The following is a 19,946-nucleotide window of genomic DNA, read 5'->3' on the forward strand; positions in this document are numbered from 1 at the left end:
TGAAGTCATGATTAATGTGAGTGTATGGAATGTGACGGTACACCTCAGACATGGGTTCATCTAGTCTGAGCCACCTAATGGCTCTCACTGTTTTTTGTCCTGGATTCTTTGAATTTTATGTCTTGATGAGCAAGAGCAGTTTGACTTGCTGGGATTTATGGACGCAAGGCCGCTGGCTTCAAGAGATGTATGAGCCACACTCACCCTGCCACTCTCTAATTTTTACCACCCTGCTCAAACAGATGCATCTATATAATCACTGCTTGCGACAATGATCATAAGTTTCCATCAGCCCAGGTCATTCTCAGGTAGCATTCTTAAAAGGTGTGGGAAAGAGGCCACTTTCCCTTATACAGGCCATTACTGCCTGTCATGTCAAACACTTTAATGACAACCAAGTTGATACATTTCTGTCACTGAACCAAAAATCTGTCTCCAGTTTCCAAAAGAGACAAGCGGTGGATTCCTCCTTCATTGGTTAGTGTGAATGAAGGAGAATTAAGGGTCCTCTTTAGTGAGGAGTTAACAGGCTGATGATAAGGCCTTGATAGAAAGAGATTAGTGTTTGAAACCGGTCAGGTGACTCTGCTTTACTCACCTGTTTATTTTTTCTCTCTCTCTCTCTCTCTCTTTTCCCTCACCCAAATTGATACATGCAGCTGTGTGTAGCTATGGTGTGTGCTTCAATGGGGGCCAGTGTCGGGAAGGATCCACCCAGCTTTGCGATTGTCCCTCCGGGTTCAATGGACCCAGCTGCCAGTATGGTGAGTAATAGCATCTTCCTCCTGCGGCTCTATTTTGATACACCCTCTGAGCATTTTATCATTTTCATTTTCATCTCTGATCATTGTCAGTGGATGCCATTTGAAGTCTGAAAAATTTTCATAATAAAAGTATTAATTAAAAAAACTAATTCACAGACTGATTGAAACCAAAAACGGAAAGACATTTGATTGATAACTCAGCTTTTGGGTCTTTGCTGGAGCCTGCTTTACTCATTGGTTTCGTACAGCTCTTCAAGCGTCCTTTTTGAACTTTGAGTTATTGTCACTGCTTTCAGTGAGTGGGAATCTCCTTGCATCAGCAGTTGGCTTTCTTTGCCAGCAGCCCAACTATTTAATCAGCAAGTCCATTGTTGAATTTGAGCTGTTGAAGTAAAACAGTGGACGATTCTGTTGTTTCTCTGATAACACCCCACATCAGGAAATTCCTCTTGGTGTCAACTTCTTTCTGGAGTCATCCATCTGTCCTTTGACCAAAGCCCTGCCAAACAACACAGAAGTGCTGAGAAAGTCAAGTTCAACCTCTAGTGAAATGCTGCTCCCATTTTTGTAACCGTGGTTAGAACTGACCTCTGAGCTCATCTCTAAGCTAACCAACATCTCCCTCAGTGTTCAGGTTTCTCAGGAGATGCCTGGTACGGCGGATGTAGCTTCATGACGCATCTTAGCATAAAATGCATTCGCTCCCTGTTTGACTTTTACCAGCCTCATGATCAAGCCTTGGGAAATCAAGCGCTGACAACCCCTCCATACGATCAGAGCTCTCTGTGGCAGCTAAGCTGACCTGGCTTACGTCTGATTACTTCATGGTTGAGAGAAAGACTTAATCATAAAGACACAGGATCCCTGAACACACATGCAAAATGAAGTGCCGCTGAGCACAGGCAAAGAGCTGCTGGATGCCCAAGCAAGCAGGAGATGATTGGACCTGAGGGGAAACTTTCAGGAGAGTGAAACCATGTGGTGAACATGTTTACTGATTTTTATTGCCAAAAAACCCTATTTGCCCATATTGACATGTTTTGAAGCATCAAGTTCAGCCTGGATATTGAGGAACTGTACTACTGAGTATTAATCCTCCTCCTGCATTCTAAGTGGATGAATCTGAAGTACTTTCATGTACTGTATTTATGACGGGCTATCTGCACTCTGTATTCGCCACAGTGGCAGCTCATCAGTCACTGTGATCAGATCACTGCTGCATTCCTCCCTGACACATAATGATACATCATTGGATGGAGGGGTGAAGTGAGCGCCAGCGCACCCACTGGGAAACATTGCCCCTCATCCCTCACTCCTGGCCATGAGAAACAATGTTGAGAGCCTGACCTCTGCTCGACTATGAAAGATCTAAATCTTAACCGAATGTTCAACACTGACATGTTCAGCAAACCATTACGTCTTTATGGCATAACACATTCTTGCCATTACTCAGAGCACTTCTTCATCAGATTTGTGCTGATTCTATCCATTAGTCAACTTTCTGAGCAAGATTTATACTTATTACTCCAAAAATGAATTCTGTATTCAAATGAATACAGAGCTATTCTCTCTAGTTTTGCCTTTAGAAAGAACATGTTGCTGTTTAAACTGTCCTCCTCATTCTGTTTCTGTATTGTAGTACTTTTGTATAGTCTCATTTTGAAACGTCAGGCAGAACATAAATAACTGATATAAAAACATTGTCAGACACCTGTTGTGTTTCAAGGACAAGAGGCACAGTAGGGTTTTTGGCACAGCTACACCTTTTTACAAGGGCATGAAGAGGGGAAAGCAGCGTGCCAAAGATCAGCAACACTTATTCATAACTCTGAGACTGATGCATTTTGACTTGTCTCATTCATTCTGCATCATAATTCCAAAATATGTTTCCTCAATGCACCCATTTTACATCCCTTAACCACTGGGCTTCTTATACACCCTCATTCCCAACTACAGAAGTCTAGTTTTTCAATTTAAGTAAAAGCATTTGAATTCTGCTGATGTTCTTCATTTAAGTCTAATTATAGTTATTGCTATTGATGTATCTCATCACAACAAGACCCCATCCGCTTCAGTTGATGGTGCAGCCTCTAAACAACACTACGGGATGTCAGTGCAGACATCAGCTCTCCCCCTTGACTTTCACTGAGATCTGCCAGCATTGTTCTGCACTGTGAATGATAGTTGCCATCAATGGGCACCCAGGGGCCCTTGCTGGTGCTGAGCTATGCAGCAGACCCCCCCCCCCCACCCTGATCCTCCCTCTATTGGAGGCTATCAGTCCGTAAACAGCCTGGCAGCTTTATTACCTCATGATTGGCACTGAATGGTGCTGCAGGACGAAGGGTGTGTGCAACTAACTCCGCCTGAGCAGTGGCAACACTTAGCATGTCGGGAGTTGGAGGCAGACAGGAATACTTTCACGGTTGTCCTTTCCTGGGAGACCTGCATCTGCTGAACAGGTCACACTACAGCGAATAATCCTTAGGGAGGGAATAGTGGCAGGCTCAGTGTGAAGTGGCTCAATGGCAAAGGAGCAGTGGCATCACCTCCAGTGAATGACTGTTGACTGAGTGCTCTGATATATTGTTCAGGCACGATGATAAAATTCTGTGGTGGTCAGGTGCTTGTAATGCTGTCGACTTCTTGAGTGCTGGACAAATAACTATAGTGATGACTAGTATTGTATAGCTGGTGCGTAGATAACAGCACGTCGCTCAGACAAACTCCCGTTTTAATTCTGTTGCAGCTGTGGTCCAGATGCTTCACACAAATTTTAGTCACCGCTTGCTCTCTCTTGTCATGTTTACGCAAAAGCTGAGGCTATTGCGGAGGATGTGGCTGAGGATGAATGCACGTAGACACGCACTGAAAACACTCACTCATCATGTAATAACTTTAGATGGTTCTCAGCAGCGTTCCTTTGCATTCACATGTGGTGTCATCCCATTGAAGCCCTTTTGATGTGGTTTGTCCATGTTTATGTATGGCAACTTTTGTGTTTGTGGTGTACAAGGGGCTCAGTAAGTGGCCTCCTCGGAATAGTTGAATAGTTTTTTCTTTGGTTACATTTTTTTTTGTATCATAATTTCTCAGTGTTGACAATGTGGAAAGTAATTTCATATTTTTGTGCAATAACCCTGTAAGGATAAGAGGAGACTCCAGACCAAAGACGATAAATCCAAATTTCTTCAATTTTACAAGCCATGATATTATCAAGTCATATTAAAGTAACTCCCCTTTAAGAACTGTATAATTTAACACAACTGATGGAAACTTGAGTGTAAGTCATTGTGCTACTGTTGTGAAGGCAGCAGTTTTAACACAGATGGGATACATGTTGTGACAATTATCATTTCGTTAGCATAATTCTTTTAAGAGAGCTTTTCGTTATTTTTTGCTTGTTGGGATGTTGTCACTAGTTTGTGGTTGGGGCTCAGTTGTAAACAAGTGACATCATATAGCATTAATGTGATGACAGTGTTTGCTGTTGGGTCACTGTCAACCTTCTCAAGAATGCAATGCAATGCAAAGCAACAAAATTTCCCTCAAGAGGTCACTTCAATTTGGAACACACTCTGTCGTGTACTCGAACATGACCTCATTTAGATTTTGGAGCAGAATTTGCTGGTCGAAGGTCAAAGATCACTGTGGCTTAACTCCAGTTGGTGGAGGCATACAACTGTTTTAAGTTCAGAGTCGATCACATTTAGTTTAAAATATTTACTGCTATTCTGAAATATTTTAGATTAATTTTAAAACCATGTCTTATTTAGCTTTTAAACTGGCAACCATTTCTGAAGCTCCAGTCATCTGGGAATATAATGTTTAGCTCTGAGGACCTTTTTAAAACACTCCATCCTGTCTATATCCAGTGGGATTTAGTCACTTGGTGCCTGATGCACTCAGTATGCAGCCTGTCATCAGCAGACAAGTGGTATCTTCTGAGATCAACAGTTTCCAAGGCTTTTAGATCTCTGGCAGGGCAGATGTGTTCATACCAGCTAAAATCTGGGCTCAGCCACAAATACACAGACACACAAAGGAATGGCAGCCAGACTCTTTGCAACATGAAACTTAACTGTCTTTGTTCAAGTATCTTGAATTATCTTAATGCTGCCTCATATTCTGCTCTGAAGTGAAAAGGTGGAAAGGTAATCTAAAAAATGTAAAACAGATGGATGCATGAGTTATTTGACACTAATATTAGGAGTCAGTAATAATGAAATAGAATCTGTGATAGGAGAGGAAAAATGTTCCGAAAGGCTTAAAAGTATGTCCCCAAAGGATTAAAGAGTCCTGTCACACAGGTTTAACACGTTTAATAGGCTTTTGTTTGTGGATAAAATTAGAATCCCAAATGTTTTATTGAAAGAACTCTTTCACTCCTTTTTTGCCAACCTTGGAGCACAAGTGATGCCTTGACTGAGTTTGGGGTCTTTGCAATGCCAGGAGGGCCAACTGGTTTTAGACATCACTCAAGACAGACCCTCTACTGATGGCTATCACCCTTAACATTGTTCTGTAATGTTGTTGGGTTTTTGTTTTTTTTTTAAATGCTGAGCTTTGAAGTTATAAGTCAGTGCAAATGTTGTTATCTTAAAAGTTACTTGCATTCATCACTACATTGTGAATGTTGAATCAAATAAAGATCCTCAGTCTGCTTTAGACTACCTGTTTGTATAGATATAGGATAAAACTAACAAGTCTTATTGCGTACTGCTTGTCCAAAACACTAGAGGATACTAGAGGAAATAAAATATCTTTTTTGTTTCCCCCAACAGATCAGAGTGAAGGAACACTAACAGCGTTAATACCGATCTCTTTTCTGAAACTATGTTATTTCTGACATCAATAATCTATTTTTCTTAGGGCCGACCCCATCTTAGTTGAATGCAGAGATGGAAGTTGGATGCTGTTTTCCAATAAAGATTAAGAATGCCATTTTTGAGTATGTTTCCTTAGTTTCACTTGGGCTTATAAACAGTTGACCGAAACTCTAAATAATGAGGTCAGTTATGTCTGTGTAGCCTGTCAGAGCATGACGCGAGTCCTCCACAGTCTAGTGGCCAAAGTGCTGAGAAAAGACAGTGGGAACCCAATATTTTCACATAAGTAGAAAATATTTTGGTACGTTCACAGACGTATTCTCCAAAGTGTAGTTTAAAGGTACTTCTATTTTTAGTATTACTTCATAATTTTATTATTTTATTGTTTTAAAATTATATTAAGTTTTCACAGCTTCACTTGAAAGTATTTTCCTGACAAATGTACTTGTATAAAACATAATGCATTATTGAAGATGAACAACCCAACAATACAAAACAGTTTACATAGTTTTCATAGTTTAATTATTTCAACAATAAAATGGTTTAACAGGAATAACAGAAATTAATTACATCTGGGGCAACCTTTCATTATGAATAATGTCTCTCTTGATTCATCCGTATTGATCTGTATAGAAGTTCCTCCATAGTGCACTTCTACTTGTCCTTGATCTGCATTGTTAAGGTGGATGCTCATTAGCATTGTGGCAAGGTCAGGACAATAACTCTGGAGCTATTGTTGGAATTTATTCCTTGTTAAAGGACACTTGTGTAGCTGTAGACAACCTATGATGTACTCAGACTTGACTCGGGTAGTCTCTGGGCAAAGGACTAAATGTAAATGGAGTTTCCTGTCATGTGATCTGTAAGGAAAAAAATCATTAACTATCCTGTAGGTAATTTTTTGCAGGTCAAAATAATATGGATAGAGCAGTAGAATGAAGGCAGTTAGCTTATGGAGCCCTTTATTTATTATTTTTAATGATCATATCTGAAAGTTCACATCTGGCTTAATCACACCGTCATTATGTGCTTCAATTCATATGAAGTTGGCATGTTTAGTTGTAGTCACTGAGGGTGGTTTCAAATGTTGCTCTTTGTGGTTCCGCTGATCCTCCTCTAATAGCTTCTTTGCTCTGCAATTACTTTAAGTTCAACAGCGGTCTGTCCTCAGTCCAGTGGCCTGTTGTATCCTGCCTTTTTGTCAACTCTCCTCTCACCTCGCACACTTGTAGACATTGTAAATTTTCTTACAGCAGGTCATTTGTGAGGGTTTATCTTGATAAATGTCTCCTTTCTGCTCATAAACATGTTTTTTTGTTTGTCATGCATGCATAGTTTTCTTCTGATTAGTCATGGCAGCCACTGTAGCACATTAAGGCCAAATGTGACCAAAAATGTGGGTGGTTCTTGCCTTCCACATGTCAACTCGCAGTTAACACATTAGTGGCACTTTGGGCGGAGGTTGATTTAAGTGTTAAGTGTTTTTTGGATGAAACCATGCAATGATTTGTTGTCGGGTGATCTTTTTTTGCTAGTCAAAGTGGAGGATCACTAGTAATTATATTGCTGTTAGTGTAGCTGTGGGCTTAATTAAGATGATTTATGTGAGGGCAGTGACTTCTGTCGTCTCGTTATGTGCTGAAGATTGCAGGGAAGCAGAAAGTTCAGAAGTCAAGCTAGCGTGTGGACCCATCTGTGGCTTTTTTGCAGCAGGCTGGAGCATTCAGAGCTGGAGTCGCAGGATATGAACAGCAGGGATGTAACATGACATTGCTGTTGCTCATCAAGTCATTCAGTGACTGACAGCAACAGGAGGGCACAGCAGTGACACAGACGATCTCTGTCATGCTTCGGGGAAGAAGATCCACATGGGGTTATGTTGAAAGAGAGAACAGCCTTTTAGTGTATGGTGAACCTGTTTTACGCATGCTGTTCACTCTGGCAAGGGTACAAGTGTGACTGACAGCTGAATAGTGAGAGAACACTATTTAGATTTTTCTTTGGTTAAATATGTGGTAATATGTGCTCTCTCCATGTCTGAGGAATGTTATGAGTGAGGAGCTTTCAGTATGCCGAGCGCTGGACTCTCTCTATTGTAAAAATAAATCCCCGAACTGAGTGCCATTGCATGGCTTTTACTTGGGATCAAGAAAAACATTTGAGAAACCTTCACGCTGAACTTGCTGAGCACTTAAGTGAAGAAGTGCCCCAAGATTAAGCCCACATGCATGCAGTTTCTTTGCTTCAGCATTAATGTGGCTCATGGTTCTCTGTGGTGATTAGGCAGTGTAGCTGTTAAATTTATTCTGTCACCTTTATCACACTGAAGTACTTTTTGGTGTGTTCAGACAAAGTTCATGCTCCAAGAGGAGGAAGAGATCCAAATATACAAAAAAAAAAAAAAGAGAGAGGGAGAGAGCGAGAGAACGTGATATTTATCTTAGGGTGCTACATTTAGACAGGGATAGTATCATGCATTAAATATTTGATTTGCTTTAGTAAAAGAACCTGATTTAAAAATTAGCTGTGACCAGTGCAAATCTACTTTCCCCATGGCAGTTTCATTAGAGACTCCAGGAATAATACACCTGGCATTTTTTCCTTTGTACATTAGGACAAGTGTCAGCTGGGTTGACTTTAACATTCACTCATAATTCACACCATAACCTTTCGTTGTGGTCTGTTAGTAATAGCTAGATGTGAGCATGAAAGACTGTAAAAACCATGAAATTGAAAAGTGGTGAAATGGCCAGCTGCAGCAGTTTCTCAGTCATAACTGGTGAGTCCATCCTCCTCTAACTACTGAGGTCAAAGGCATTAGGTTATATAAGCCTTTTATAACGATTTCCACATTTGCTTTATCTGCTCAATATATAGCTATTAGAGTGATATAGGAAAAGTTGTAAAAGTCATATGGCTGATTATGGGACAGTAAATATCTACAAAGATCACAAACTGTCGAAACAATTTGTAAGAATTCCCTTTTCCTCTCTGATGGGTTTGACAGACCAGAGTTAGAACTATTGTGAATAGGTTGATGTCTGTTTTTTTTTTTTTTTTTTTTTTTTAACTTGTTCTTGGAAGAGAATTACAACGTCTTGGTTTCTAACTTAAAAAACACAACCAGAAAGTGAACTACAGTAAATGTAATGGGAGCTCTTTAAGGGGTGCTGAACAATGTCTGGAGGTGACTTAAACTTCCTATTCATAATTTTTTGTTTTAACCCTCCTTTTTTTTCTAAACACAATTTCTCCGATCAGCCATAAATTGGAGTTTAAATGGACCATTCAGAGGGTCAGTGACACGTTTTCTGTTTCTTGCCATTTGAAAGTTTAATCCCATTCTTTGACCATTGTTAGTAGCCAACATAGCGTGACTTCCAGAGCAGCTGAAATGAAGGAAGTCATGGAGATGTAGGCACTGCTGGGAAAACTAGAAGCTCCTAGCAAATATTTTCTCAAATATGCTCAGAGGTTTTGTCTCCAAGTAGCAAACTCAAAGACACGCTCTATCAAACTAAAGACATTCCTTTTGATTCTTTGTTTTGATTCTCATTTCTGTCATTTTTCTCACTTCTTCCTTCTCACCCTAAACTTTGCTCACTCAATAGTTGGTCTACTATTAATCCTGCAGTGGAAGGTTTTGTCCGTCTTATAAGGCAACAACTAATGATTTTCCCCATAAATAAATCTATTTAAATAGGTATGTGAAACAGAAAAAGATTTGGTGAAAAAGTTAAATGGAGATTCAGTGGAAATTGGGACAAACGGCAAATCCTCAGGAATCATTTGAGTCCTTAAATTGAAAGTCAATATGTGAATGGTGTCACTGCTACGAGCATAATAAGTAATTTAAGTGTTGTCATTATTTGATTGAGGAGAAATTGTCTAAAAAAACAAAGTTTATGTACCATTGAGGCAGGAAAGAGAAGGCTGACAAGGAGTGAGCGAAATGGAAAAGTAGCAGGAATGTGTTCTGTGAAATTAAGAAAGAATGAAGGATTTGTATTTCCCGTGTGTCAGATTTCAAGGATACACACAATGGAATTTATGTTCCGACATGAACAAGAAAACTACAAAATCTTCCTGTAATCATTCTCTATTGGTCAATTAATCGATTTGCTCATCATCTTATCAATAATACTGTTGAGGATACACTGTGCATGAAGAACGAACATTTGGAAAGCTACCAAAGAAGAACCAAGAAACAATGACATTGCAAAATTTGTCTTTTTTTTTTTTTTTTGTGTTGCAGTGTTGCAGCAGTTTGTGTTATTATAACCTTTCCAGAGTAACCCCACAGGGGAGAGAGCAGTCTTGTGCTGTGAAGTCAGGGAAGGCTTCTCTAATGACAGGGAGGATGCTGCAGTCAGAGGGTGAGGTACATCCTTGCCCACCTCCTTGCCTTTGCATCTTGCGTAGCACCGTAATCTCTTGTAATTGTACAGAATCTGGGCTCCCACCCTTTCTCATTAGGCAATTTACAACCTTCCCAATGAAAGGTTGCTCCTGGTCATGGTGGGGGAGGGGGGAGGGCCTCAAGTTTGGGAAAATTGGCAGTGACAAGCGTTTGAAAAATACAATTAGAGGAATAATCAGCGTGGACCAATCCCTTGAACTGCCAGAGGTATTCTGATTCTCCTTATCTTTGCTACCTGTGAGTTCACTAAACCTTCCATATCTTCCTCTAATTTCACTAAATCTGCCTTGTCTGCCTTTGTTCCTCCTTATCAGTGCCTTATGTACTTCACTGAGCCAAACACTTTGGTTCTAATCTGTTTTCTTAATCTCCTCTGTTGTGCATCATCTCCATATGGAAGCCACTTGGCCTCAGGGAACATCCAGTATAGGATGCTCCCTTTTTCTGTACGGAGTCTGCGTCTTACTGATGTCTGAGGTGTAAAAACCAGATGCTAATCAAAACAAAATCAAATGAGCCAGATTTATTCGACTTTCTCATGACAAAGTTATTGTTTTTTGTTTTAAATGACACTGCAGTTAAACGTTATTACTGTTTTATTCTGTCTCAGTTTTTTCTTTATTTCTTTACTTTATGGGCAGAAACTGCTCAGACAGCTGAAAGACTTCACTGTGGAAATGTGATCTTAAGTTTCAGGTTATGTGAGACTGACTGTAGCTGCACATATGTAAATGAAACAGGTGCCATGAGTGTGACTTGATTTCATTTTAATCCCTGGTTACAAACCCATGAGAGGGACTCACCTGTGGGACCACAATGAAGGATTGTACAATGATCAACAAGGCGAGGGAAATCGAGGAACGTTTGGGATTTGTGTGTTTTCTTGTTAAGGGCTTGAAACTTGTAGTGATAACTAGTATTTGATAATAGACTGTCAGCTTACTTCATAAAAGTTAGGAACCTTAATTAGTAGGATTTTAATGCTTCTGGGGCTTGGAAAGCACAGAGCACTTTTTATTTGCATTATTCACCTTTAATTTGCACCACAGTTGTGACCATAGTAAGACACCACATGTCCCACCACGTGGTGGGACTTGAGCTCGTCTATGCCAAGGTAGTAAATAGAGTCTACCCATACAGTGCGCATGCAATACCGGCAGGTATGTATTTGACTGTTCCGTTCAACTTTGAACAACTGTGAATCCATGTCTTGTCACATTTGAGCATGTGAAGCAACAATCAGAGCCTTCGTGCTTATTCCCTCTGTACACCTAAAGCATGGCAGTCTGTCATGTATCTGCCACCTTTTGCCCTGTAGGTAAACGGCTATGTGCAACTTTCCATGCACAAAGGCCTCGCACATACCTCTGCAACATATCTTACACATGTGACCAAGAGGGAGACAGGCTGTGAACCACAACAAGTAATTTTTGGATTCCTGCTGGCCTCTATATGTTGTCCCAGGCACTCAAAACTTGTGGGTCAAAGCTAGAAAAGACAGGCCCTAACAGGTAGTGCACAGATAGAGCACACGCAAAGTGTCAGAGGCCAGTCCCCTGAGGTTTTTCAGGCGTTTGTTCCTCCTGGTCGACTGCATAGATAATAAAATCTTATTTTGGAAACACGCGTAGGTTCCTGCAGCTGGCCTAGTTTTCCCTGAATTGCAGCTTGTAACTTTTATTGGCTACTCTGAGTGAAAATGACTGACAGACAGTTGAAACATTTGGCTAACCACAAGCTTCGTGAGGGAAAAGATGGATGGCTCTGTCAGACACCCATCACGAATCAAAACAGTGCCATCAAAGAAGTTTACAACATACAGCATTTAGAATTTCAGTCTGAGGTCTGTAATTGCTGGCAGGGCCAGATGACTGACATGCTTTTAGCTGGCTGTGAGTCGGAATGACGGTGTTTGGGCTGTCACATTCAGCTGAAGAGAAGAGAAAAAATTCAAGCTTACAGCAATAAGATGCAGCTAGCTCTTAGAATGGCGTATGCCAAGGTGCCGGTGGTGTGGTGGGTAGAGCTTCCTCACTGGCCACGCCACTTCAGTTCCACCTGGTGCCATTTGCTGCATGCCATTCCCCGCTCTTTCTGCCGCACTTCGTGTCACTCTTCAAGCTGTCCCATCAAACAAAACAGAGATTAGAGGTGTTTAAGATGCAGTAGAGCAGAATGTTCACTAAAATAACTCAAACAACAGATTTTTTTTTTTGTGTCTTTGTCAAACGTAATTTACTTTTTGGTCAAACATCCACAAATAATAGAACTTAAAGCTCAGTGGTCTGGCTAATAAGCAGACTCCTGTCGCATGATTGATATTTTTATCCGTCAGTTAAACAGCAGGCTCTCAGAGCTGCTCTCAGTGCAGCACTCTGTCGCTTGTCAACACCTGCTTAGAAAGAAGAGTTCACAATCTGTTTAAATAGGGGGATAAACAGAAGTTGGACTTTGCTATTCTGCATGTTCACGTAAGAAATGAACCACTGAAGGAAAGAACTTGAACAGGCTGCCACTTCTCTCAGGAAAGCAAAACACCCCAAGACATATTCATCTGTGTTTCTGTATTTGATGAAAATTTGTGTAAGACTTTGTTTCAAAAATCACTTCAATAATTCATGAACCCAAGCGTGCTGCCTGGCACTCAGAATTAGCGTAAGTTCACGAACGTTTGCTCTGTCCGAGAAATTCCAGCGGTTTCTGAAAACTGAGAAGTTGTGCCTCATAGCTAATATAGGATCATTACCAGAGGTGGGAATCGTTTACTATCTCACGATTCGATTCCAGTTTTGGGGGCTATGATTCGATTCAAAAACGATTTGATTCGTAATGATTTCTGCTTCCATCTGTAGGTGTGCAAAGGCTCCTCATGACCTACTCCAGTCTGCTTTGCAAGGCAGAATGACAAATGGAGACATTAAAGTGTCTTTCTCCGGACCAGACCAGACTAGACCAGAGACCGGACACCTGAAGAGAGTAGAGACTAGACCAGATCAGACCAGACTAGACGAGACACCGGACCCCCTCTTCAGAGATAGCCCCTCCCCCAAAGACTAGACCGGACCCCTCCAGAGACTAGACACTTCTGTTTTTGTTTCCGGAATAAAAAGGAACATATCTGTCGGGAAAATTTTCTAAGGTGGTCACTAATAATGCCCACCCCCCACCAGTGAAGCGGGGCTAAGTCACTCACTGAGCTCAACACAAAGAGGTTGACTATCATGTACTTCAGTGGCAATGTCAGTAATCTGTGGAAAACCGAAGAGCATGAAGATAAAAGAAATTAAAAAGTTTACAGTGGATTTGATATTTCCACCAAAGTTAGGGTTAGGGTTAGGCTTAAATGTGTGGAAGCATTAAAGTTTTCAGCTATAACTGAAGAAATTGTCTATGTTTCATTACTTAAAACTGTCTCAGGGTTAAATTTGCGTAAAATGTTAAAAATAGAATTCTCAAAAATTAAATTAACGTATGCCCAGCTTGGGCAAGGACATCTTTTAGACCATCCCTACTTAAGCTTCAACAATTACATTTTTGGTTTCTATCTAATTATAAGTGTCCTTTAAAAACAAAAAGCATATGCCCTTACCAGACGGAAAGACTCAGAACTTGAGACTGATCGTTAATGATTTCAAGGAAACATTAGAGATTGGTGAATTGAGGTGCAGATGTTTTCACTGTCAGTAGACCCACATCATCGACGTCAGTTTGTGATTACTTCTTTGTGATTAAATGGGACTGTTTTTAACTTCCATGGTTCCAGGAAAGCTACACCATGTCTGAATGATAGTGCCGCTCAGCAACTTAGCTGCCACGCTGACCACAATTACAGGGAAGGAAGGAAGAAACCCGTACTCAGAACTGGCCCCCTTCAGGCATCAGGTTGAGGGGAGGGAAATTATTGGATGTGTTATACAGCATGCATAGTTTTATGGTGTGGTCAACCAGATTGAAGTATGTTATTCAAGAGAGAACACTTTGACAAACGAATTGTGGCTTCTTTTGCCTTTTAACTGTGATATTGTTGCAGCTGTGTTTCAGTTGCAAGATGAATGAGAGCAGAGCTGATTCAAGCAGTGTCAACTTATTGGGCATCCAGCCGCCCTTCAGGAATATTGTTGATGTAGCAGCAGACTAACAGCAGGGGGCAATGTTTAACTTGAGCTGATTCCTCACAGAAGAGAAGGGAAAAAATGAGTATCCTGAATTTATTTTTTCCAATTTTTGTCACGTGACCTGCCAGTTATAAAAACAGCAGTTATAAAAATATTTATAGTCTGAATCTGTTTTGCATCATCTCAGTCATTCACATCTAAACAATCAGCCGGCAGTAAGTAATCACGCAAAAGGAAAAGTATATTATATATTTTACTTATTGATGCGAACAGTCAATATGTCCTGTGGTCTTCCTCCGAGTTCACCTGTCATGAAAGTGAGTAGGTGTTATTGTTCATCTGCAGTCTTGCTGTAAATGTTACATGGCAAATACAAGTCTGACAGAGGAAAAATATTACATGGAAACTTGAGAACTAAAGTGCTTGCACAACAATGACCCAGACTACAGAGGTAACGTTTGGATGAAACATTTTGAATATATATTTGCAATTCACATGAAATCTGACTCTAGGAGATGAATATCCACATGAAATCCACAGGAGGGTTACAGAGTCCATAAAATAACTTTTTATAACTTTTGAGAGCCTACGTGAGCATATTTCACCGCTTTATCTGTGTCACACAAACTTTTGGCAGAAAGCGATGTAATCCTGCCTATCAGACAAATAAAAGGGACGTGTCCTCCGTAAAACATTTAAGACAAATGTATACTGAGGGTTAAAGGTGAGGAGGAGTTGCCATGAAGATCCCACCGCTGGTTCAAGTTCAAATGCTTAATTTGTTCGTCTGTTAGTCAAGATATAATTGCACGTGTCTGACATGCTCCCATATGCGCATGAAAAGTCAGAGAAATTCTCTCCATCTCCTCAGTCATTGTCTAGATGAAACCTCTGACTCAAACATGTCTCATGGTGCCTCAAACCAATCCCTGACTTTATACCACCTGGTAAATGAAAGCAGCTGCGGGGATGCGAGGGAATGCAACAGTACCGAAGCACATAACACCAGGAGGCTTTTAGATCAGGCCTCTAAAAGGAAACAGGTCAGTGTTATCCTCAGTGCATGCCCCCTTCATTCCCCCACTGCACCCATCACTCCCAACCCCCTCCCCAGCCCTCAATAAATGCTGCAATTTTCCGGCCCACGACCCCCCTGAGATAATATCAGAGGTCTGGTGGTTTTTGTTGGCCCAGTCTCAGCCCCTTGCTGTCTGCCGAGACGTTGGAATCGTCCTCTTGGGAGCAGTGGCGGCCATCCTTATCGCAGGAAGTCACACAATACGGCAGAGGAATGTAAACCTAGAGCTTTGCTGCAGCTGAACTTGCAGACACGCAAACGTTTTCATTTTTGTATTTTCATTCTTTAACTGATTGCTTTGGAACAGTGTCCACTCCGAAGAAATAGGCAGTTTTACACGTTTTACAGATATTTTTGTTTCGGCTTATGAGAAGACATAATAAGGCTGCAAAATGGGGCTCTCCCTCATAACAATGTCACTGAGATCTTGTCCTCATAGAAAAATGTACCAATTACAGGAACTCTGCTTTTGTACATAGACTCCAGGAGGGAGAAATTAATTCGAAACATCAGCTAAGATTCTTAAAATAGTTAAGCCAATTTCTTGTGCAGCTGTGATCAAGACAATCCCGATGTTTATTGAGCAACTGTGGGCATGATGATCTCAACCGTATTCAATGTATTTACTGTATATGGCTTTTGTTGTGTGAAAAGAAAAAAAACAACCCTTTGCGATATTCTCTGGTTTCATTTCAGTAGTCATATTTTTTTAAGCCAGGGTGGTCTTGACTTCAGGCAAGGTGTCTCAACTTTGCTGTAATTCACAGCACTCACTTTACTCCAGTAAAATATAAAAGCTCTAATATTCTAAAAGGATGAATCAGCTTGTCGTTCCTCTGGTGTGCATAAATGGTCGAATAATGGATTAGTTGCTAAACATTTGTTAAGCAGTTATTGAAATTAAATTGGCAATTATTTGTTGTTTCCAGATTTTGTTTGTGGGCTGTGAGTTTGCTGAAAATCTAATGAAATTAAGATTTAATCTCTGGCTCTTGGAATATTTATTTGGAATTTTTGGATATTTGGAATATTTATTTGCTAAAATATTAGAACTATAATTGAACATTTTAGGGAAGCTGTCTTGCTCTGTCTACTGGTTGTAAAATTCACAAAAGCAGACTGACTGTCCCTTCACTGATGAATCAGAAGAATTTTATCGATTGTAAAAATAGCTGTTTAATTGAAGTCCTATACATTTCAACAGTATGACTGGAATGGGATATATGGCTAATGTGGAGGAGGAGGAGACCGTAGGATTGTTGGTAATAAACTGGTTACTCAATTCAGAATGGTTTATTGATGTTTCATAAAGGAATCTATGGACCTACAGTTTGTTTACCATTTTCCAGGAAGTGTCTTGTGCCTGATATATATCTGAACGTCCACCACATGGGAAAACAATCCAGTGTGATTCTCTCTCCATGAGTGCAACCTTGGTCTTTGACACTGACCTTGGACACAAATTGGACTGCACGCACACTACTTTGTTTTGGCATTTAATCTCTTTTTGTAAATTGTGAACGCCACAACCCCTGCTGCAAACACACAGGTCAGGGAGAAAAACCCTCTGCAATCTGATGTTCACATGAAGACCTGATCTTGAAAACATTCTTTATTTCAAGGAGCCAATAGCTCTTTGTTCGTGCCTCGAGTTTTGTCTGATCATCTTGCTGGAGGCTAACTCTGGTGATGAATTGTTGGACGGGTGAAGTTGATGTATGGTCAACTAATCTCATCATTGCCCCCTGCAGTCAAGTGAGGGTGTAGCCTCTGCTTCAACCCCTGGACTCATGCATGTCTTCAGAGGTCACTGAGTTTAGTGTTCAGGGAAAATTAGTTTTATGGCTGGCAATGTTATTTATTTTTTTTGAAAGCTTACATTAGTATAAACAGTGATGTCAGTGAGATACAGTGATTAGAATATAATTTAAGTACACATTTTCAGTAATCAGGTTTATCTCTTATTGGCAGAGTAACTATTGATTGTCAATGTGGTCCTCATTCTAAAAGAAATGAAAATCAAAAAATGCTATTTCACATGCTAATAGAATACAGACAACCATGGCAAAGATGAGTTTTTTTGCCTGGTTTTCCACAAAAGGAGTTTCTCCTGCAGTCTAAACACCATCCATCAGTAAACACAACAAACATGTCCTTTCATCAGAAGTTTCCACTTCTGTGTCACAGAGTCTCCTGACCTGTGACTGTTCAACATTCCTCTGAACTTATTGGGCAGAAAGACATGCAGAAAGATGAGCATGACACTGACCCCGGGCAGACCCCTCCTTGAGCTGCCACACAGGTGTGTGGCCTCAGGGGGAGATGGACATCCTCACACCCAGACACATACCCAACACAAACACACTCCTGCTCCAGATCTCCCTGCAGGATCCCTCAGGGTCTTTAATCCTGCCCTTGACTTCAGGTTGCACTCTGCTTCTTAGTGTGGATGTTTATGTGTGCTTTTCTTCAAATCTGCTGTTATTAAGATGTGTCTATTGGAAATGAATTGAGCCAACAGGTGGGGCACACTCTCTCACGACCTAGACTCATCAAATCAGGCTCTTATGGTGCAGTAACCAAATAAAAGTCAGTCAGCATCTCAAAGAAGACTTTTTAATGCAGGTTGTCTTGGTCTGCAAAAAAGGATTGGTGTAATAAATTGATCAGACAGACATTTTATAGTGTGATAAAATGGATTCTTGATGTTCAAAGTAACATATCATTACATGTTGTATGCAGTTAAGGATTTAGGACAATTTTTAACACTTGGCAATAGAAAAAGTGAAGTGTTGTTGTTGTGAACATTTCCAGATGTTATGAACTGAGAGGGAACTCGTTTAATGTGCTTGTTAGAAGCTGGCATCATTATGAACAGAAATGTGCTTGAAGGGGGAAAATGTTCTTTGCCTTCATCCTCCCTCTGTACAGTAACTCTCTTTTTTTATGGACATGGAGACAGTTTACAAGATGATGAGTGCCAAGTGAATGCTCCCTTCCTAATTTTCTCCATAGCTTTCAAATTTCAGTCCAGGATTCCTTCTACTGGCATGGCAAAGTAAACAACCCAATGCCATCGCATTTAAAACTGCACTATGAGTCTGATCTCACCTGACAAACTTGCATATGAACAAAATTCAGCATTACTGTACAGTAGGCTGCGTGTCTGTCCTGACACTGCAAAGAAAAGTCTGAACAACACACACATTCATTTCTTCTTCAATTTGAATATCTCCTCATTACACGGAATCTCTTCATCTTGTATTATGGTAAACCATGAACTGTCATCACCTGCATGTGACCCGAGTCATTATGTGTGGTCAGGGAACTGAAGGGAAAGATTTTATCTAGTTCAGCTGCTGACAGCTTTGGCAGCGTCTGTAGCTGATGGAAGGGAAATGGAAAAACTGTGACTCCTCGTGGAGGGCCTGCCGAAGAATGCTAGTTGGAATAAATTTACAAGTTGGACATACAGAGGACAACATGTATCTGCTGCATATTTTCATTTGTCCCACTCAATTAATCACTAGGTCTATTTTTATTCTGCTTTGGATGTATCATGTATCCCCCCCCCCCTTTTTTTCCTTGAAGTTGGTACTGAGGAGATGGGTTGATGGATGGAAAGTGCACACATCATTTCCCACAGTAATTCTCTTGAATTTCCAGGCACTTGATCATTTTCCACATTTTCAAAAGTTGGATAAAAATGAATTCATGGAGGACATTTAAACTACAAAGATGCAGTCTGTCTTCATCTTTGCTGCTCAAAAACAAAGCCACTTCTGTTTTTAACCAAAAGACAGAACACTTTGAACATGTTTTAATTCTCTTTGTTCTTCCTTATTTCTGGTTTAGGCTGTGGCTTTAATACTGGCAACACAATTAACGTTGTCCTCATCTCTCCCCGCTAGATGTGAATGAGTGTGAGGAGACTAACGGAGGCTGCGAGGTTCTGTGTTGTAACACCATTGGAAGTTTCTACTGCAGGTGTCCTCCAGGACTGAAGCTAAATGAAGATGGCAAAACATGCCAAGGTAAGGACTTCCTTTTTTTGTGGTTGAGCTGTTTATTAAATTAAAGGGGCACTTCATAAATTTTTGACTTTGGTGTGTCATAACTTCTGATGAGGATTTTTAAGTTCAGATCAACATCATCATTGTATCAGTTTTCTGTGTGTTAGAATTTCAGAAATTAGAGAACAACTTCACAATATTTATATTCACATTGCCTTTAGACAGGTTTGTCTAATTAAAATTGCTTTGTTGACTGAGAGAGAGATTCAAATGTAAAAGAAAAAGGGCAAAGTTAAAAAGTAACTTTAAAAAGAATAATACATAGATATCAATATTAAATGATACACTAAATCCATTTTAGTTATGTTTGCCTGTTATATCTTCAGGCTGCTTTAGCAGCTTGGACCGTAAAAATTTAAAGTCTGAATATAAGACTTGTAGTCAGTCATGGCATGGCTTGGGGGACTTCACTCCACCACCAGCAACACCTGCTTCCCTCCACCTGTTCATCCTTCTGCATCCTGTCTGCCCTTTGCTCCCCCCTTAATTCACCGATGTGCTGGTGTAGCACTGCCCTCTCTGCCACACAAATGTCATTTCACTCATTAAAGATCAACAAACCAGCTTCCAGGGAGGGCTGCTGATTGTCACACACGTGTCATAACTGTCATAACAATATTTAGCTGCAAGTAGGGCTGGGTGGTTTACCGTTTTTGTTTTTTTGTTT

The 19,946-nt window shown here is 40.4% G+C and overlaps 1 protein-coding gene across 1 annotated transcript in view; it reads left to right on the forward strand.

Annotated features, from left to right (window-relative positions):
* megf6b (multiple EGF-like-domains 6b) overlaps positions 1-19,946 on the forward strand; it is a 54,101-nt gene that overhangs the window by 9,533 nt on the left and 24,622 nt on the right. The window contains exons 4-5 of the mRNA XM_029501222.1: positions 660-764; positions 19,118-19,240. Of these exons, the coding sequence (XP_029357082.1) occupies positions 660-764; positions 19,118-19,240 (228 nt within the window). The remainder of the gene's footprint in view (positions 1-659; positions 765-19,117; positions 19,241-19,946) is intronic.

This window comes from Echeneis naucrates, chromosome 5, assembly GCF_900963305.1.
Source record: "Echeneis naucrates chromosome 5, fEcheNa1.1, whole genome shotgun sequence".
NCBI lineage: Eukaryota > Metazoa > Chordata > Actinopteri > Carangiformes > Echeneidae > Echeneis > Echeneis naucrates.